General features: G+C 39.7%; 1 protein-coding gene across 2 annotated transcripts in view; it reads left to right on the top strand.

Annotated features, from left to right (window-relative positions):
* Window positions 1–786: 786 nt before the first annotated feature.
* MDFIC2 (MyoD family inhibitor domain containing 2) overlaps window positions 787–22,350 on the top strand; it is a 45,561-nt gene continuing 23,997 nt past the window's right edge. For both annotated transcript variants that reach the window (XM_075762584.1, XM_010307733.2), the window contains exon 1: window positions 787–874. In XM_075762584.1, the coding sequence (XP_075618699.1) occupies window positions 787–874 (88 nt within the window). The remainder of the gene's footprint in view (window positions 875–22,350) is intronic.

The raw sequence follows: 22,350 nt of genomic DNA, 5'->3' as shown, positions 1-22,350 counted from the left end.
TGTATGGGAATGCTGGACATCAACACACAGCGAGGGATTTGGCCGAAAGCACTCCTCCTCGGCGTCTGAACCCTGCTGCTTTCACCCCCGGTTGGAAGATACAGGTAAAAATAGAGAAATGCTTTAGCTAACTGGATTCAGTGAAAATATAAAACAGTTAGAAGAAACCCGGACAGCCTAATCTTATTCCTAGCAGGCAATGGAAGTAAACCACAGTGTACGGGCTGATAGCTACCGTATACATAATACCCTCAGGTACTGTAACTTGCATGTGATTCTTTGCATTACAGCAAATAAATTGTCACAAGTGGCAGTAAAAATTTTTTTGGATCCACTTTGTTCAAGTTGCCTTTATAAATATTTATCATTATTCACATAATTATACCTCTCTCTGACAGCAGGCTTTACAGCAACTTTGAACCACAACAAACAGGCAGACTGGATGCCTCCTTTTTAGCCAGACCGTATCTATTCCGTGTTATGTGTACATCTATTACCAGCATGCTACAAGCATATCGCTCATTCATTTCATAATGGAATTTATAGTTACATTACAAAAGAATCCATCTACAAACAGCAACTATGTAATATTGATAAAGCATTTAGGAACAGAACATAAATTTAATGACTGAGGTATTACACAGTATCAATAATCTGCAGAAAAAATTGTGTCTGTGTAAGTAAGCACAATTTATTATAGCAGGAACCTAAACAGAGGACGTATTTCTTTGCCAGAAACTTTCTTTAAAAGAACTTGACATCCCAAAATTCTTTTCTCTCCCACAGATGTCAGAAGCCGAGACAGACAAGGTAAAAATCAAACCAGCAGAAAGTTTTGAACATGACAAGCAAAATATTTCTTGGCTGAAAAAAGGTAAGTTACATTGCTGAGTTATTAGTTACTGGTTTGTGTTCAGAGATATTTCTCTTTTTTTTTTTTTTTTTTTTTTAAGTAAAAGACATAAGAATACTTTACAAGCTTAAATATGGCCAGGAATTTTTACCACATAAATTCCATAGTTTGACTTCTACGAAACATGCATGTACATTTGCTGATGGTACAGAAAGGCCTAAATTACTAAATTTTAAAGTAACCTGAAAGCTCATTTTTTCTAATTTCCTTGCATTCCTGGGGACATTTTATTTGATCTGAACTATAAGCCACTAAGAAGTACGGACCATCATCTTAATTCTGATGAAAAGGTTGTATTAACTCAAGCTGTTACTGAATTGGATTAATATTTGTTTGGTTTTCTCAAACACGAGTAAAGATCAACCCTGAATCTTTGGATTTGGCAGTGTGTTATCTTAGAATAAAGTAGCATCGGTTGTCAGCGGTTTATGAAATGTAGACTCTCAGAAGCAGAGAAGTTCTAAAAACAAGTATAGAAGACCTTTCCAGTTTTAAAGGCTGAAAAATGTCAGGTATTAAGTAAATAATTTGTGTCAAATACTGGTGTTTCAAATATTACATTCTATTAGTTAAACTATTTAGAAGACAGACAAACTATTGTAAAGGTTTTCTTATCGCATGTACGTGCACGCATAAAGAAGGAAGGTTCTTAGGATATATTTCTTGCTGGAAAAATTGATTTTCCAAGTTAGTACATAGCTTATTATGTCTTTATGTATGTTTGTTGGTGATAGCAGAGTTTCTGTATTGTATTTCATACGCACACAAGAACATGAATTAAATAGTGTCTCAAAGCAGATGCCTTTCAAGATGCACGTGATACATATTAAATATCTGTGGTTAGCTGCAAATTATGTTTTTTAATGAGAACAGTTATATTCTAATCCTAACAAGAGTATTTTGGGAAGACTCAACAAGTGACCTCATATTTTGAATACATTAACTAGGGAGGTATTGAGGAAAAGGCTCATTTATAGCCACTATTATGTCATCCATAAAACGTGCATCACTATTTTAAGCTCATGTAGTTAATTGTACGTTAGATCTTTTAGCTGCAAGAGGGGTTGCAATAAAGTAGGCCTAAATTAACGTCTCTGCCTTGCAGTCTTCATTGTTTATGCAACACTTCTGCAGAATGGAAGTGACATGTTCAAGCAGAGCTGACTGGCCAGCACGCAGGCTTTGTTTGGCTGGACACCCAAAATCCTCTGCTTGCAAGGCCTCAGCTAACTTCAGCAAAAGCTCTGCAAGCAGAAGAGTTGCAATTTGAACATCACAGAGCGCGATACAGCTGAGTGAGGTCTGGGTCCGATCCTACAAGACAGCATTGCACTTCAGCTTGTAAACAGCAAACACGTAGCTGAATTGGATAGGTATTCCGTCAGAATAGAGTAGAGCGCAAAAGATTTGCAACTTTGCAAAAGGAGTATGAAGGTACAGGGGACTTTAACCGGTCCACGTCTCTGAGCAGGATAAGACTGACGACGTGGGCTCTCAGTCTCCCGTACGGTTATCTATCCTCTGGTCCAGACCTACTCCAGTAGCCAGGTGGCATCTCCCACACCTGCACATGCCAAGTTCATTCCACTTTAGTGATGCTAATCCACAGTGTTTTATTTCTCCACTTCCTAAGGAGAGACCCCATTCAGAGTTTCTAGATCATTAGTAATGTTTTGATTGTTCAGTACTTGCAGAAGCTAACCTCTTTTTCTGAAAGAGCCAAACGCTGTCTACTGGCATCTCTTCTCTGTAAGGTGCCACAGAACAGAATTGGCCCTTGCAGGTCTTGTACAGCAGCCGAGCCAATAAATAGCTGAAACGTGTCTCATAAGGAAAGGAAATTTTCCCTGAGATAAGAATATGAACATTATTTTATCTTATATTGAAGTTTGCTTTTTAAAAATGTTATTATTCTTTCTTTGCTTCAAGCACTTCTGTGGTACACAGTGGGTTTTTAGAATATGGTGAACCAAACTGTCTGGAGCAGAAGCTTAACTTCTATGTTTAAATGTTTTAAAAATACCTCACATATAGATTTCAGACATTCCAATAAACAATGAATTGTGGAGAACAGACTTGTACTGTTTCCATCAGGCACAGTAAGAAGACTATATGTTCTTTTAGCAACCAGTTTTAAAGAAAAGTTATTTTTATCCATGGTTTTGTATTGATTATTTGTTCCTTCTAAAAGAAACAATCATGAACCACATAGTATCAGAAATAAAAAATATAGACTAGGCTGTGGCTTTAGTATATTTCCTAGACTTCAGTTTTTTCCTAATGCTTTGCAAACTAATAGCTCATGGACTGATAGTGCAGTAGGTAAACATCAAGATACTTTTTTTTTTTTTAATTGGTTTTCAATATTACAAGCTGTTTAATCAGGGCAGGGGAAGGGGAGATTTAGTCTGGCTACCAGTTATTTATCTCCTACTTTTTTTGGAAGAAGATACTTTGTTTCTGACTCAATATATCTAAAAGTAGAAATCGAAGCCTCATTCTGGGGGAAAACTTCTTCCACAAAGCAAAACAGAAACCAAACCAGTCTTGTAAAAAGTATTATAGAAAAACATTATGCTGTGCATATAGGATATCGTATCAGCAGGAACATCGTACGCAGTCCCTCTCATGCCTCTACCTCTCAGTAAGTCATTTGCAGCCACTGTTGCGCTCCCGCACCCCTGCCACGAGTGCACCAGAAGACTGACAGAAGTTAAAGGTGACACAGGGGAAAATAATGCTGCACAAGAGAGGACAGTCTTGGAGAGAAAATTCTACGTAATCATGGCCCTAGGTTGATTTTTTTTAACAGACAACGGCACATTTGCCCTCTCTATTTCTTGCTTATCTTACAAAGCTTTTTAAATGGAGGACCTGAGGTCCTCCACAGCATCTAGAAGGTTGAAGAACTATAATGAAATAATAATAATAATAATGTAAACAGGGAAGCAAGCTGGTAATTGTGTGCTCTGGATTTGCCAGACTATCAGAAAGTCCTAAAACATCCCTATACCTCCTTAGCACTGAGGTCTGGATCTGGACAACAGCATAAGAGACTCCCTGGGTTGAGATTGGCAATAAGAATGAAGAAATGATCACAGTCCTATTCCAAGATGTCTCAGGGTGAATAATTTATACCAGCAATCTTTTCTGATAGAATGGCACGTTCCTTGGGGCTATTATTTCCAAAGATCACACAATAGATGAGAAAACCTGTGTTTGGAGGGTATGCATCAGACCATCACGTGCAAATCAACCAGAATTGGTATGAACGAGCACCAAGAAAAGGCAGTTCTGTTTGTCCAACCGTAGCACTGATGAGAACCAACTGAAGGAAAGCCTGGAACATGGGAGTAAAGCCAGACAATGACTCCTATTTTGTGTAGGTGTGGAGGGAGTTATCTCTGCTTGCCAATTCACAAGGGGAAGAGATCTTCACTGGAGATGGGAGGTAGTTTTGGATGGAGATACGGAGTTGCCCATGCCAACGTCCAGAAAACATCAGGGCAGAGAGAAACATGGGCTCATTTTCAAAGGAAAATTTGCAAAGTTACCTGCATTTCTGCCCTGAAAAACTAAAGCAGGAATCCTCAGCACACACATTATCCCCACTTATACATGTTTTGCCCTGACCTGCAAAAAAATTACATAAATGACAAAGTGCATAAAATATGAATATACATGTGTAAAAAACGACCAACATAACTTAAAGGTAATATTAAAGGAATTTCCCCTGCGTGGGTCTGTGTCCCCACCTGTTTCAGGCACCTGCAAGATGTGCAACCAGCAGACTATCACACCCCAAGAAACATACGTCTCTGCAGGCTCCTAATCAAGCACAGTAATTAGAGGGTCCTGTGAAATCTGGAAGCTACACAAGACATGCCTTTAGAAACGCAGTACCCAAGGATGAATAACACTCCCAGGGACTGACTCAGGGAGGTTCCCACCTTGCACAGCACAGAAACGACCACAGAGCTGCCTCTTCCACATGCACCGGGGCTCTTTCCACCGCGGTGGTGATTTAGTGCCAGATTAGCAGCCATCTGGTGGGAAGGGAGGTCAAAGCAGAGCTAAATTCACACCAGCCTCAGCATGTGGCTTTTGGTGTTCCTTACAAACATTTAATCTCTTGGTATCACTTGATGATTACAGCCATATGGATACGTGGGAGCGGGCAGGAGCTTATCTGACTGACATAAAGCTGTAAAAGGTGACACTGATTTTGCACAGGGGCCAGCAGTGATCTGTTCGTTATTTCTGCGCCCATTGCAAATGCAAGGGGAGATGTATGAGGGCCTAATACTGCCCTCCTACGGCTTCATCCAAAACTGGCCACGGCGGCCCAGGAGCGCAGATCCAAGTTGCACAGAAATGAAATTTCATTTCAGGATATTTTCACACAAAGCCCTCCTGTTTTATGCTGCCCAGCTGTGTACACAAATGCCCTCCATATATAACTTCCAGTGAAAAGTTAATGAAATGGCTTCCTTGCTCTCCTGCCAAAAATATAACTGAAATTCTAATCTCAAGACTTTCTCCAAAATAGCCCCTTTCTGCACTAAAATTCTCATAAATCAGAAACATTTTTGTCTAAAATAAGCCTGTTTTCATTGTCTTGCAAATAGTAAAAAGCCTAGCCCAAATTTCTTTAATCGGCTGCTCTAGCCAGCAGATTTTTGCTGTAGGGTGAAATTCAGCCCTGTGCTGAGGGTCAGTACAAGGTCAGCACTTAAACCATAAAATAGGGCTTAAGTGGTAAATAGAACCTCTGTTCAGGATTATATTTCACCCCTCCAAGGACTACAGTTCATATGAAAAGCGAGATTTACTCGTATCACAGACCTGGATGTAGTGACATTATTCAAATAATACCTTATTCCAGAAATAATCCCATTGGGTGAGATTGTGCCACATTTCTTAGCAGTACATCCCAGCAATCCAATACAGGAGCAGACTATTCCTAACTGCACCGCACCAAGACATCCCACAGCCTAGTCCCGGGGGTAATAGCGAAACTTCCCTACATCGCAGCACTCAGAAATGCTTTTTCCCCACACACTGGTTACCCGGGGGCTTTAAGAGACCTTTACAAGAAGTGATAAAGTGGGAAGGACAAAACACACCATGAGACTGGTTTTACAGAAAGACAGTTGTCCTGGAGACATTTGGGTAATTCCTCAGTTATTTCACAACCTTCCAGCTTTTTACCTGGCTTGCAGGGGCTGGGGTAACCATTACATGGCTTGTACTTTGGTTTCAGGGAGATTAATCTCAGCAAAGCGCTCTGATCCAACATGCATTCCTGCGTTTAGGGAGCTAAATGACATTTTTAGAATTTCTTTCTAAAATCTCAGAAGTCATTGAATGCAATTTTACATACACCCTTGGACACTTGCTTCCTGAATTTTGCTGACTTGTGTCCAGAAGCTTTTTTCACTCTTTTCTTCAAGCCTGAATTAAGTCATTGGATTGAAAAGCTTTACAGAAGACTGATAGCAAAGAAATACCTTTCAGTTTCATGTAACAGAAAATACCAAATGTTTCTAAGATGAATGCTGTAATCCAAGCAGACTGCTTCCAGAGAAGAACCACAAAAAAAAAAGCATACATTTAAAAACTGATGACAAGGATCCCAGGGGACTCAAATTCCTGGAAGATGCCTTGTCAGCTTCAGAACTATGACCAAATGAATTAATCAAGACAACCCTTCCTTTAAGTTGTAAAACAGCAGATTTAAAGACTCTCTTCCAATGGAGAGGGAGTATATGAAATCTGCAATGGTCCCAGCTCACCACTCCTAATTATAGTTTTATAAACTGAGTGGTCCTTGATCTTTGAACTGGAGGGTCCTCCTTGGAGAAGTAGGACTTTGAATACTGCCACAAAAGTGAAATGAATGTACAGTAAAGACAGTGGTACTTCTCTAGTTGATAGGGTCAAGTTTAAAGTCACAGTTCTATATTGGATATAGACTGTAAAAATACAAGTGAAGGTTTATTTAGGTTTGGTTGCCTTAAGTGAATTTGTTCCACAAGGGAAGAGAAAAGTCTCTTTCGTTCAACTGCCAGTGCTGGGGAAGACCTGAAGATGTTGCTGCATTCACCCCTGGAAGTTTTCCGGACCAATTCTATTCTTTGCTGTGCTTGGGCAAAATATTCAGAATTTTGCTCTCAGTTGTGTCAGTAGAGCAAAACATGGAATAACAATATAGATGCTCATTAGTTGTTGATTTTCTCAGCAACATACATGTTAGAGCAGAATCCACATATCCCAGGGCCTCCATAGTGCTTCTGACTTAAGATGGCAAACTGTGGCGCATGGGAAATCTGAGCCCAAGGGTCAGTGTCATAGCAATGAGTAATTCCATTAAAGCAACGGAGCTGCATTGACTTGCAAAAGATTTAATTTGTCCCAGTATGTTTAAGCGATACCTGTAATCATCTTAGGGCATCAGTGAGGCAGGAGGAATGAAGCAACATGTCTCATTTTTACCATTTCAATTCATAGAGGGAAGGGTCAAATGCCATATTGGTCTTCTAGATCTAAGGTAATACAACCCAGAAAGATACCTGTACTAAACAGAATAACTAACCCGGATGATAAAGAAAATTCAGTACTAATAAAAGCAGTAAGTATTTCAGAAGCTTCCTAATTTTTAGTGTTTGATCATATATCTGCTCCATATTAGGGATGTCATTGGCATTATATTCCAATACATGTATCACTTCCATGGAGTCATTTGCTTCTCTTCAAGATGGAAGTGGGGCCCGATGTTGGTGTCTTTAGTTAACTTTACCCTACATTTCTGCAAGCTCAAAAAATTTTTGTATTCCTTCTAGTCTGGAGTAATGCAAATGGCCTCAGGGTTATTATCAGTTTCTTCTGGAGGAAGACAGTAAGACCTTTGAATCTAATTGGGTATTGGATGTTTAGAAACTATGAAAACCAGACATTTCAAACCTATTAATGAGCATTTAGTTTATAGAACTTTCAATTCCTTGATAGAAATCCCATCAAAACAACTACCATGCAGGCCTGATTGACCCTAAGCTTGAAGGCAGGATAGTTGTGGATGTAAGCAGTGCAGTGTCAGTTTTCAGAAGGCATTTTATAGGCCTGCAAGATTATACACTGATGTAGAGCCAGACTGACAGTCACGTAGAGCTGTAACAAAATCATTAGTATTGGGGGCTTCAGTGAAGTATTTAAAGATCACTAAATTCTATAAAAAATAAGCCTCCCCTCTTCTCATTGAAGATTTGTAATCATTCTCCAAAATACAACTGCTTCTAAGCATTTGAGAAGTGCAATAGTTGACCAAACCCCTGGGCGTGCAGGTTGTCTGTTGCCTACGAAAGATATTACAGGAAAAGTTTAGAGAAAAAACAAAAGTGGAATATCCATTATTTGCTGGGGAATTATTTTACCATCTATTTTTTAAATAAGCATTTAAATCTAAATCCAAAGGGAAAGATACTTAAACATGAAGAGTGACTGCTCTAAATGTCCAATAATAAGATACTGGACACAAAAGCCTTATCAGAACAGCTTAGTGATTAGTGAGTAGTTCTGGGACTTCAGGTTTGAGCTGAGAGCACATGATTGTATGAGAGGACTCAAATTCACACCTTCCAGAAGAAAAATCTGGTTCCCAGCTATCAGAGACTCCATATAATATTGTGGTTTGGAGATTCTCAAGTGTCTATGTCTGGATGGGCTACTTAGAGTTCATTGCTTCAGAGAGAGAGAAGAACAGACACTACAGCCCACTAGGTAGGACACCTGCATGAAGGACAGAAGATCTGCTCTAGTCCCTGCTAGAAAGACTATTCAGCTATCCAGTAAAAAGTGCAAAACCTTTGACAGGTGGTCTCAACACACTGCTGAGAGCAAGCAGAGAGCAATTTGAGCCTGGGCCATGCCCAATCCACCAGCTGCTCTCACCGGCAAGGATCTCACTCGCATAGATGGGAAGGGACTAGAGCATCTCCTCCTGCTCTGTCTCAGGAGCAGTGGCTGGCAGAGGTGCCAAATGCAAGTGGTGCAGCCATAAGTACATTGGGGTGGTCCTTCATCCCATTCCTTCCAGTAGTTTTCCTACTCTTGTTTCCTCACCTCTCCTATCAGCTTATTGCTCCCAGTTACCCAATCCTCTGCACGTGCGGTACAGAAGGTTGAACCTGGGACTCTGGTGCGTGCTGGGCAGAAGGGCATATGCAAAAATTAGGTGCTGAAGCCCTCAGTGTCAGCCAGCTTTCTTTATAGCTCTTACTTCAACTGAGGTTCATATCTTTGAAGAGAATTGCACAAGGCCTCTTTACCACCTAAGCAATGTTTAAGTGATACAGATCTCTTTCCTATTCCCCTAAACTAAATTAATTTTTATTTTAAAGGAGTCAGTCTCTTAGGGTCTCCTGATTATATAGTCTCATTCTAATTTCAGTCTTTAATCTGAATAAACACATTAGAAAAATACAGACACAATTAACTTAATCATAAATTCAGATGGATTGTTTATTATCTGTCTCCTTAATGTGCTTATGATTGCAGCAGTTAAACATGATAATGTTTTCTTCTCTCACACATAAATGAATATACACAGTACAGAAATACACGCAGGAAGAAAAGCTTTGCCTGAATATGTCAGTAGGCTCCAGAGATAGAGAAGTAGATGCACTGCTCACTGTTGTACTTTACAGAAAAACACAACATTGCCATGATAGTGTTGAGACATCCGAGAACTGATTACTGACAAGTTATCTTGTTCTTACTGAACTATGCCTACACGTAGTTTCAAAAGAAAGAAAATGCTATTGCAGCAAAGATGTAGATAGGAACACTGTTTTGCTGTACCACTGCACCTGTAATTTAAAAGCAGAGGTGTAGATTTTGGGTAAATAAGATCACTTGAGTTCTTCAGACTAAAATACAGGTCAAATCAGTATCTTCCTGCTGAAGCAAACTCAGACATCGGATTTACAGGGAAGAGTTTTCTGCTGTGTGATCTTCAAAAAGATAGTTGTCTTAAAGGGTTAAACCTTTTTAACACCAAATTGTCTGGTTTATTACACACCCATGGCCATTAACGCATGTGCCAAAATGCTATCACATATCCACAAATACTTGGATGCCAAACTTGAAGTTCGAATATGACTCTTTCTGTTCCCACAGCATATTGAAAGTAAATAATTTCAAGCATGCATTCAGTAAAATTAGTGATTATTACTCAGATAGGATTTTCTCTGTCATTAGACCAATTTTTTAATGGCCGCATAGTATTCCACAATGAAATTATATTTGGCTTTGTAATATTCAAATTTTAGCTAAGTTTAACACACACTACACTTCCCCCCCCCCCCCCCCCCCCCCCCCAACCAAGAATCGTTTATCATTGTTGTTGCCTCATTCTTGGTTCTCAGATAAAGCAGCCCCAACCACATGTTCTCATTATGTACCACTAAAGCTAAATTCAGACTGGTGTTTCCTATCTCTAGCCTTCCTAGAGTTTCTGACTTCGGTGTGTTTACAGTCAGAAGAAGTGTCTTCAAAGTTAACTTCACCCTCTTAACCCATACTTCATGCTGCTTTGCATGACACCATTACTACATAGACCTTAGAAATAAGTTCAGAGAAGTCTTAATAAAAACAGAGCACATCCTCAGGTAATTACAATTTTGTAGGGCTGCTTCATGCAACATACTTCTGTGAAATGCTGTTCTTTCAACTTTCTACCTTGTGAGCTGCACTTGCTCTGCACACTTGTCGAATACCAAAGTAGTCAATATTAAACTAAATCACAGCTTCTCTCTTGTTGGTTAACAGAAGCTTAATACACTGGTCAATCCATGCTACATGTATAACAATTCTGAATTTGACTCAGGCCAAGTTGAAATGTAGTGCCTTCTGAGATTGTTGTATGAAAATATGACCCGTGTTGACTGCTGGTCCTAAATTTACATCATAGCTGATAAATTAGTCAGTATTCCTGACTGAAAATAGTACATGGGCAAAGGGGAAGAAAGGAAGATAAAAGAATAGATGAAAGCAAATGTAAACTTCTTCACTTTCATTCACAAAATTGTGACCAAATGTATTGTCTTCTTCAGATATTTAAAATGTTTATTATTTTTTGTTTTATAATAGCAATAGATTTTTTAAGACACAAAACCACTAGCATAAAGTATTTGAAATATGTCTATTTCAGCTTTCAGCTAAGCTATGATGGGATTTTGTTTCCAGTTTGAATATCTACATGAAGCTCACAGGCTATTTAAATCATAAACACTTTGGGCAACAGAAGTTTCAGTATCTTATTTCTAACGGAACAGCCTGAGCTATAGTGACTCTGAGTTTCACTTATTGTTACCTCTAGCTGGAAACACCATTCCTCAAGGTGCCTACTAGGGACAGGGACATTGCAGAGGACCCCAGAGACAGGCTCTGCAGACACCCTGCTGAACCCAAGAGGGACCTCCACCGAAGTCAGTCAGCTTTGGGTCAGGTTTTGGTGTGCTCATTTTTGGCACTGTTCACATAGCCTATGCAGGCAAGTAACAGAAGCGAAGCAAGCAGCAAGGCAGGTGCCGTGAATAGTATTCTTATTATGAAGATGATGTGCTATCAAGAAGGTTTTCTGACATTATGTAAATGCACATGGCCTGGCTTTACCTATGTTTCTCCAAAAGCTCATTCCACAGGTGGACACCCCAAATTCAGAAGATTTTCCTTCTCATACTCAGTTCCTAACATTATGATTGGCCCTGTCCCAGCAAAGATGGTAATCACTAGGCAAAGATAGTCCAAACAGCAGTGGAAGCTCCCCAACTCTCACTTGGAGGGAATCACCAACAGTCGTAGAAGGATAGTACAGTCTCCATGCCTTAAATTTTTTCTCACAAAAAATAAATAAAATATAAAACTAAGCAGCAGTTTTTACAGTATGACACAGCAGTATTACTTGCATTAGGCCAATTTACCACTTATGATAGCAGTAATAGCACTAAAAGCCAATAAAAGCGGTCTGTTCGTTCAGAGATTGGCTTTTATGGCTTATTCTAAATATTATCAAGTGAATCAAAAGCTGTCATTATAGTGTCTAAAAAGCCTTCGTACCTTGTAAGCAAACAGTGTGACTTTGACAAATAATCATTAATATGCCTGTGTGAGACCAGGGCTAAAAGAGAAAAAGGAAAACCCAATATTTCACTTTACATAAGTCATTAAGATCATTTCAGTTAAATTTCACTCAAAATAAAACAGTTTTATATGTAAAATGCCATAGTTTTCCCAAGTTGTTTTTTTTTAAATCTATGAATATACTTTTTCATAAAACAAAAACTTGTCAGATAATAATTGAACTATAATGATATATTCTCATCAGCTTTGGGAAAACAAGCGATGCACATGTCTGGGTAGTGTCTTTTGGGCCAACATCTAACCTAACTGGTCCTTGGCTCCCATCCTGCTTGCCAGAAGCTGCGACAAGCACAGCACCACTCCCCCTCTTCTCACTTCCCAGGAGAAGGTATGCTCCTATAGAGCTGGAAGAGTGTAATTTAATTCATCTCCCATCTCATTCCTGGCTAGTTACTCTTGCAAGAAGCTCAGGGGAGCAGAGCCAAGGCTCTGGTGGCTCTCGACTGCACTCCACCCACCTCCTGCCCACCTAGATGGGAACAGGGGTGTCCAGAGACAACTGTGCTCTCTATTGTATGCAGGGCAGACATTGAATATATAGGATTTCCTCTTTCCCAGTATTCCTTGCTTCCACCCAGCAATACTAGGTCAAGTCCTCCTCAAAGCTGCACAGCCCAAGTCACTACCATTTGCCATTTCTAGTCTTTAATCCTCTTGAATGGCACTGCCCAGAGCGCAGTCACCAGCAATGGCTTGCGATGAAGATTTGGGCTTACGACTGGCTCCCTAAGACAACTATTACTGGCAACATTGCAGTGATTCATGTGTAACTTCCTGAGATGGTTGAGTTTGAGAAAGGATGGAGGCAAAGAGACAGACAGGAGAAAACACCCTTATTACTGCCCTTGTACTGTCACATCAGTGTCCAAGATTGCTTCTTCATGCTCTCCTGCTGCATAACCTGATAGACCTTACAGATGAGTTACTGAAGGTCACACACCTCCAGCTGGGTAGCCCTGCTGGGTCTATAGAAGTGCCCTCATCTCTTTTGGATCCCAGTGGATAGGCATTATCTGGGCTACCTGGAGAGAGGCTCACGTGGACAAGGTGGAAACACAGCAGGAACTTCAGGACATCATCTGGGATGGGCCATCATCTGGCACTGGAATGACTCCATGAAAAGGGTGAGCACAACACCACATAAAAAGGGTAGGTACTGGGAAGGTTGGGTATGGATTATATAACAGTTCTGGCTACATAATCAAGACTTTTCTCAATTAAAGTATTTGGACTGTTAAAACATTACCTGGACTAACAGTAAAACCTTAGCTACACACCCACTGTGTGCCCTTTCTGCCCACAGAAAGATTTTTCAGTGCAGTATCAGCAAGAGAGTTTGGGAGCGCCAGTTATTCTCAGCACCCTACAAGGAGTCTGGCCTTAGGTCTGTGGGCCACAGTGGTTCCTCAGCCCCCAAGCAAGCTCCAGCAACTTCTTAGCCATGCTGGCAGACATCCAGGCTCTGAACTCAAGACCAGGGTGTGCAACTGTGGCAAGAGCCTGGGATAAACTATGTGCCTTTTGCCAGGCATGGCCACCTGTCGAGTCTCATGCATTGAGTGCAAGCCTTGGGCAGTTGGCTCAAGCATTCACGCTCCCACAGCAAGCGCTGTGTCTTGGAGTTTTCTTGCCTATTGCTATTTACAGGTTTTGGGGCCCCACTGGAATGGCAAGCTAGCGTGCTTGCAGTTGACGGCGTTATGTGATACGTTGTGCAGCTGCACAGAGTGCATGGGCTAGCAGAAACATGTGGTGCTGCTCTGCCAGGGGAATTATTCCCCCAACACAGTCCTTTAAGGGCTACGTGTGTTTTGCTGGCAATTTATGTGAGCAGAAAACCAACAGACCTCCCATTCCAAGCTTCTAATTTCTTTGGCTATTTTTTCCATAGAGATCTTTCCAGAAACACTGCGTTAACAGTAAGGTAGGAAGATCCCAGGTAGAAACTGATACACCAGGTTTTGTCTAAGGCACCCAAAAGCATGGCAGGAAACCTGTTAGAATCCTCTGCATGCTTGCATTTATCCAAGAAACAGTGTATACAATTCTATAAATCTATACCAAATAGAGTTTCTTCCCTAAAAATACCCAATAAATTAGGGGTTTGATTATTTCAACCCAAGGAGTGAAAGAGTAGGTAAGAACAGTTATCTGCTCACAAGAATAAAAGGACTTTGGTCCGTTTGAATCTCCTCTTTCAGGCAGAGTGTCTAGCAACCACTGAGCTCCCTTCCAGACCCAGCACACAAACTGTTCATCTGCTTTTTTGTGCCCAGGCATAAGCTGGTTCAACAGAGGGTCAATAACCAAGGCCCAGAGAGCATAAGCTGCTGATGGAAATTAATAGTGCCAGTGTTACTCTTCTGTTTCCACCAATGGTATTTTGCAGTACTGATTTCAGTCTCAAGCATTCCTATAAAAGGGTAAGAAAAGATTTTATAAGCACAAAGTTTCGAGTGATTTGGCCTGTTTGCTTTTCATGTCATGGGTCTGCAATGCATGTATTCATCACACACTTCTCCTGCATTATTTTTCCCAAGGGTTCAATCACCCCATACTTTAGCCCCACCTTCATCCCTGTCACACACAAGTTCTTTATTATTGCTGAAGAAAATCAGAGCATGAGACTACATGCAACCCAAAACAACCTATGAAATGCTGACAAAAAGCAAACATCCAATATGATTCTTTTGACCAAGATTGCAAGAGTGAAGTCACTAAAATTGCTTGTATGCTTGAAGTTAGGCTTGTGCTTAGTTATGTTGCTGAATCTGCTTCTGATAGAAGAGGAAGAATTCCTTGGCCTAGATTAGAGGCCACATCTTGGGTATAATGTTGCCCTGTTTCTAATTGCTAGTGTAGCTCAGAAACTGTATCCTTCACTCCGCCTGAGAGACCACCTGGAGAAATACATTTTTCTCCTCAAACTTTGCACAAGAGCCCAAAATTTGGCTTTAATACATATTTTCCTTTTTTCCTCCCCTCTAATGAGACACATTGATATTTTTACCTGCACGTACTGTGTTTTGTTAATGGGAAATTTTTCAAGCACTGTGTGGTAATGGACTGTGGGATATGGGATTATATATTTATTATTCTCAAGAGCACCGTGTAGACCATACCAGTAAGTTACAAGCAGACTGGTAGAACAGGGTCTGAACTCTGGCAGGAGATCTCTTCCAAGCTTGCCCGTCAGGCTGCATTTGGCCCTGCTTTAAAGCTTTATGCAGGCTGAGCTACGGTTGCTTTGGTCAACTGTGCTACAAAACAGGCTGCACCGAGCACTCTGCTCTGGGTCATTCGTGTCAAAACTAGGGTGGACCTGGTGGCCAAGGAGGAGTGATTCCAGCAGCTGACCACTATGGTTTGTTGCACAATATAGGGAAAAGTTGCTATATCCAGAGATAACAGCACAAATTGTTAGTCACGGTGTGCTTCCATTGACAGAAAAAAGCTCTCTCTGCCCCTGGAGATTGTATTTATACACAGTGATGTCTAAATCTATCTGTGCGCAAGTTTACACAAGCACGCTACAGTCAAATACATCCTCACCTTCTCTCCTGTCACAATAGGTCAGCCTAGATTTTTCAGTGTGGTGGCTTTTACAGAAGTGAAAGGCATTTCTTGCACAACAAAGACTGTCATTTTAAGATGAAAACGCCTGCTTTCACCCCCGAGGGAAAGTTGGAGAAAGTTTCATGGATTTGCCCTTTGTAATATTCCGATTTGTCTGCAGCAAGAGGAGGAAATAAAAACTAATGGAAAGAGACATTCTTGGATCAAACCTGAATACTTCCAAGAATGCATTCACGGACTGTACTCATAAACACTTAAAAGAAACAATTGCTAGGTCAAATGAATCATAAAGTCCAGCTTTGCTCAGGCATATATTTACCTTTACTAATCAGGTTAAAAAAATTACAAGTTTTTACTTTTGAGAGTCTCAGATCCTTTTCAGTCATTAACAACTAAAACAGCCTATTTGCTGCATGAAAGCAATTAACAGGAGTGGAGGTGAGGCAATTACTTAGAAGTGTGAAATGAATTCTTTCCTAGATTTGGACATCAGGGCAGGAACATACTGTACAGCAAACCAAGAACAGTTCAGATCCCAGCTTGGGATTATTTCATCTCCCCCTATGCCACCAGTTATCCTGAAGAACTGAGGCATCTTACAGCTTGAGACAAAGTAAACTTTTATACCTAATGCTAAATTAGGTATACATAATGCTTAGATATTCTAAATATCCAGCTTTCCGGGTAGCTGAAACCCTTGATTGTGTGTGCCAGTGCCCAGTACTTCTTAATGAAGATGAGCTCTGCATGTTACCAAGAAATAAACAGAACTCAAAATTACTAGCTGTAGATGAGGTAAAGATCACAAAGGACTGCCATTGGCTTTAATGACAGAAAGGATGAGCCCTTAAAAATGCCAGTACTGAATTAGTAGAACCTGGCTTTCCCTGATTCTGTCTCATTTTCTAGTATTTGCTTTATTAGTCTTCCAAAAAACTCAAGTGGCAGCACCTGGGTTGTTTTTTTCTTGCCTGCAATAACCTAGTTTGTGCAATGCCAGCCTGTTCAAAATCTTCCATTTAATTTTACGACTGTGGCCCTAGAATTGGTTTTAAACCAGCTAAACTTTTGCTCCAGAAAGTACAACACTCCTGAGACAGCAGATGCTAACAGGCTTGTACATAAGTTTTAAGAGGTCCATTTCCAGGACTGGCCATGCTGACCTTCTCCCACCAAGGTCCCACTAGAATGCATGTTGTGTGTAAAATTAGAACCGGATCCTGAAATTCCAAACCATCAATTCCCTTTGCCAGGAAAGAAACACTCATCATCAGCCAGGTACAATACTGGAGTTATTGACATGGAACTTGTCTTGGAATGTATGTAAATTTACCATGAAGTTATTTAGAGAGCTGATTTTCATCTACATTGTCCATGATGTACATCATAAAATCCTTATTTACCCTATGGTGAAGGCTACCTAAACTATGGCTGGATAAGAGGTCTATTTGCTTTGTTTGAATAGTGCAAGCTCTCACATATCCAATGACTATTGGAATTATTGTGCGATCTGCTTAGCTTCTAATACATATTAATTTGTAATATACAAAACCATTCAAATAAATAATTGTGCAGACTGAATAAAAAAGCAATTTAAACTTCCCCCCCCCCAACTGGAGACACTTTTTACAAATAGTTCTTTTAAGTAGTCTTAATAGTATCTCTTTAATATTGCCATTAAAATTCACCAGAGTTCAAGAGCAGAGCAAATTTACATCTGTTAAAATAATGGAATTGACACTGATATTACATCATTGCTATTTTAAATAATCATTCTTCATAATTCTAACCTACTTGCTTTAAGTTGCAAATAAATGGCTTGTTCCTACTTTCATCAAAGTCAATGGCAAAACTCCCTTTGGCTTTCAGGGAGCAGCACCTAGCTTTAAAGACCGGGGGGCCTCTGGTGGTATGTGGTGGGGTTTGACTGCATTCACTAATGCAGCAACGAATAAATGTCTCTGAAGGAAAAATTACTGAGGACTCCAGTCAGATGGGATAATTGTACTGACTAGCCTGTTCCCAAAAAAATCAAGAAACTCTATAGACTATGCTGGATTTCAAGGGAGTTACAGTTGTTCTGCTTAGTTTCACAAGAAAGCAACATTTTGTACAGGTGGTTTCTTTGCCATTTTAGAGCAATTTTGTGGTTTTTCCTTCCTTAATATTTTGGGAGAGATTGTTTGAAGAGAAGTATAACGGAAACACTCACAAATTCACTTTCTCTTGGGAGAACACTAGAAGTTTCATTGAAGTTACATAAGTGTTCTTCTATGAAGAATTCAAACTGAACCTAAAGAAATTAAAAAGATACATTATACACAGCTGGAAAGCCACCTAGAAAGTTAATCAATGTAGTCCTCTCCCCTCATTACAGAGGAAACACAGAGGATGAAAGTTATAACTAAGACTATTTAAAACTGGAGAAAAATATGCTTTTTACTACCCATTTAACACACAGAAGAACAAAGTTTGGTACCTGGCTATTCCTAGGCTGCCTTTGTGTTCTTCAGAGAAAAAAAGAAAAATCAGTGTGTATACCACAGCTTATCACCTGTAAAATCATCACAAGTCAGTTACTTAAGCAGACCTCAAGTTTTCAGGGACAGAAGTGTTTCAACTATATCTGCACTGAGCACTTAGTCTGACAGATTTCTGGCCATGGCAAAAATCACCAGTCACTACAGTTAACTTTCTGCTAATGCACTACTAAAATATGTTGAATATTTATTGAAGAATAACCACCAGCTGAGTCTTAACCATAATTTTCACACTGCAGTATAGGGCCTGTTAGATGTTATCTGGGAGCCAGAGAACTTCGATAGCACTATCGTAAAAGCTAAAGCAGAATCAATCCCTTGTTCTATCATCACTGACACTGCCTATTATAAATAAAATATCTACCAAACCTCAGCAAATTTAGGTCCTAACTGAAGCGGCAATTGTCTTGGCATCTTTAAGAGTAATTAAGTCTAAAAATACCCCACACGTGAAAAAAAACATGACCCTTTAATGTGAAGAAAAGCATAAGTAAGCAGCACCAAGACCAGGGAGGAAACACTGAACTATTCCAGAAAAATCAAGTTTTGAAGAACCTACAGCACTGACTGCTTTACTCCACTTGGAGTTACTCATCCCATTACATTTCCTTCTGCTTCCACAGCAGGACACCTGCCATTATGCTTATTTGGGAAAAGAAAAAACATAGCTTGGACAGTAGGGAAATATCTTCCAAGTAAGGAAGATTAGGCAATGCTCTGCCTCAGGAAGTGTTTCAGGCACTGTCACTTGATGGTGTCTAAGAAGACATGAGAGGAAAAACACCCAAGGGATTAGCCTACAGAGATTTTTGTGTCATGCAGGCTGGGGGACTAGTTGAACTAGGAGGTCCTTTCCAGATGCATCATCTGTGATTCTTTTTGGCACCATTCCTCAGCTTTAAAATATACCATCTTCCCCCATGCCAGTGGCACTAACACAACATGATGTCTAGAGCAACTCAGCCTTCAGAATAGCCTTGAATCACACGGCAAACCAGTGCGGTGCAATTAAATAAGTTACAAATAAGGCTTTTGTAAGCAATTTACTTTTTTTGTGGCTTTCCAACCATGCTAATAGGAAGAAAGAGCATATACCTGACATGGAAGACCAGTTGTTGGCAGAACCCTCATCACTGGGGGAAGGAGGAATATCCAAATATGTCTGTCTACCCCTATCTAATCAAACATATATATATAAAAGAGACTATTTTTAGATTATAAAATCTAGGTTCTTCATTCCAACACTATTCTTTTCTCTTCTAACACTAAAACCTGCTTATCTGAAGACTTCACATAGCTGCAGAAATCTTCATGGGAAGAAATATGTTCTCATGTCAGCTATTTGTGGCTTCCTGTGCCGTGACAACGGAGGCTGGCCTGGTGTTTCTATATATGAACACTTCTCAGGTAGCGGAACAGCTACTGCAGATTGCCTGGCACCTGCTTGAGGATGAGGTGAACAGAAAGTAAAGCGAAAGTATTTTTATTTCATCAGGAACATCTTGGCCAAACCACATTTGTAGCAGATAAAAACTGAGGAAAGTGTAAACTGATGGGGAATGGAATCTATTATTTTGGGAGCATGAAAGGGTGAAATCAGAGTTCAGAACTTGAACAGGTTTAAGATGGAGTGGAACAAAAATGGCAGGTGCTGGGGAGAAATATCATTCTCAAGATAAGTCTTTTCAAAACCTGGTAGTTACATTTTGCTAGTTCTAATCTTCTTTTAATGAAATAACTTCTGAAGAGGGAATATAAAAACATGGAGCCTGACTGCCAATAGAAACATATTGTAAGTATGATACATCACCAACAAGTCTACTGCTGCTGGGTTAAGAAAAAACCTAATGCACTTAAAAGAACACTCTTTTGCTTTCTAATTATTTTTTTAAAGATCTGACTCTTTTTAATAGAATGGCTATTAAGAGAAACTAATTATGATTTGATTTTTAAGGGCCTGGATTTTCTCTTACATGTATCATTCTAACTCAGGAGTAAGCCCATTCAAGCAAATGAGATGAGGTTGGTGTGAACAAATTTAAGTGTGATCAGAAGCAGGCCCCAAGATATTTATGGATGGAGTGAGTCATTCTTGTTCTGGTTGGATGATTACATCAGTGGAGAATTAGTCTATCATCTTGCAGGGCCTGAGACTTCTTTCTCTTATATCACCACACATTAGGAAACATTGTGTGGAGTTCACCAATATTTCACTAGCCTAAAACCAACAAGATGGAAGAATTGAGCCCACAGCCCCAGTCCCCTATACAGTTGTGTATTGATACAAAGAAGCCACCCCCCATTTAAATCAGCAGATCATCTGGTCTTTCTCCCTTAGTCTGTTTACCTACTAAAACTTTCATGTAAGTTATTTTAAGACCTGTTTCTCATTTAAAATATTAAGTAACTGTGGTCATAAAAGAGCACATATTCTTTTTCTGGCATCACATGCAAGAAGTAACTTTTTTCCATCAGTCTCCAGTGACACATCTACAGAGATGGTAAGGAGAAATTGAATAGGCAACATAAATTTGACTACTCAGACTTCCTCTACACCAAAGGCAGTTCTGAGAGAAATCTTTGTTGCAAAATGCTCAGAGACTTGGACTGCCAATTTCTGTGTCAAAGTAAAACAACTATGCCAGACCCAACAAGATTATTCCCTTTTTAGGCACACACCAGGTTTGGTGGTACTAGAACAACGTGTGATCCATCCATCTTATCTCTAAGAATAGGCAATATCCGCTATTCAAGAAGCCAGCTCAGGAAATGTTGTGGTGGGCTGCTGTGAGCATCTAGAATAGATTATGAGAGGAGAAAAAAAGGCTGGGAAGTCTCCAGCAACTGTTGGAGTTCCTGAGAAGTTTTTATCTCATGGCAATGACTTTAAGGCTAATTAGAGGTAGAAAACCAAAATGGCAGCCTACACATTCCCCAGACACCAGGTGTTTACCAGAAAAATCTGTTCCCCAGCCACACACTGTCCCTGTTTTCAGTGGTTTCCACGGCCTCTCCCCTAGCAGACACTAGGCAGTCTGCCTTCCCAGTACATCTGCGCACTTCTCACTTCTGAGAAATGGGTATGATTAAAACTACCTTCAAAGTGGAGAAAACCAAGTGTGGTTCCTTCTTGGATCCAGCTCAGCAACCCCTGAAGCTGAGAACCACAATGATGCTTTACACCAGCTTCTTCATACTATAGGCAACTAAGGCGTCATGTTCTACTGCTGTACGGTGCCTGGCCAGACAGTGGTCCACCAAGGACACTGAGCTGAAGAACACTAGATTTAAATAATTTCCAGTACAGTTTTACTTCCTACCATTACACCTTTTTCTCAAGGTATTTAAGCACAAAGCATTGCAGGTATCATGGTTTCTTATTCATGTTATGCTTCGCTAATACCAAGTAGAGTTACTCGGCATTAAGTGGTATATTTTATCTTTTCCCACAAATAAAAGATGTCTGCACCATAACATATCTATAGGCAGCTCTCTTCATATCTAAATCCCAAGGATTTTTTTTTTAAAAGAAGATTATATATTTATTCAGAAATTAAATGAGATTAATAATTTTGAAAGCAATTTACAAATAGCAATCAGCCTCTGCAATGAAGGTCAAAAGAAAAAGGACACATTAGCAATTGAATATCTTCCCTCCCTTTAAAGTTTTAATACCGCATACCTGTTAATAATGGGAAATATCCTTCTTCAAGAGTAGCATTTTCAAAAATTGGTAGGATCCTTTTGCTAATTCTAATCTTCTTTTAATAAAATAATTTGTTAAAAAGGATTATAAAAAAGCATGAAAATGGAATGCCAATAGAAATGTACTGCCTATACAATAAATAGTTAATGTATTTTCTAAATGAATGATTTAAAATAGCTATTAAAGTAAAGAGAATGAGCTTATGTTTCTAGTAATGACTTCTCTGCCTCAGAATGAAATCTGTAAATCCCTGATTGCAATTTCACATCCCCAAAGAACAAGCAGTCCTGGGACTGATGCTTATTGCCTTTATCATTAATACTAGCATACCACATATGTGATTTTTATATCGCTAGTTTGAATATTTAGATTTATACTTGTGTATGATTTATATTTTAAATTTCATACAGCTATTC

Source organism: Balearica regulorum, chromosome 10, assembly GCF_011004875.1.
Source record: "Balearica regulorum gibbericeps isolate bBalReg1 chromosome 10, bBalReg1.pri, whole genome shotgun sequence".
Lineage (NCBI taxonomy): Eukaryota > Metazoa > Chordata > Aves > Gruiformes > Gruidae > Balearica > Balearica regulorum.
Note: the sequence above shows the minus strand (reverse complement) of the source record. Positions and strands in the feature narration are given on the sequence as shown.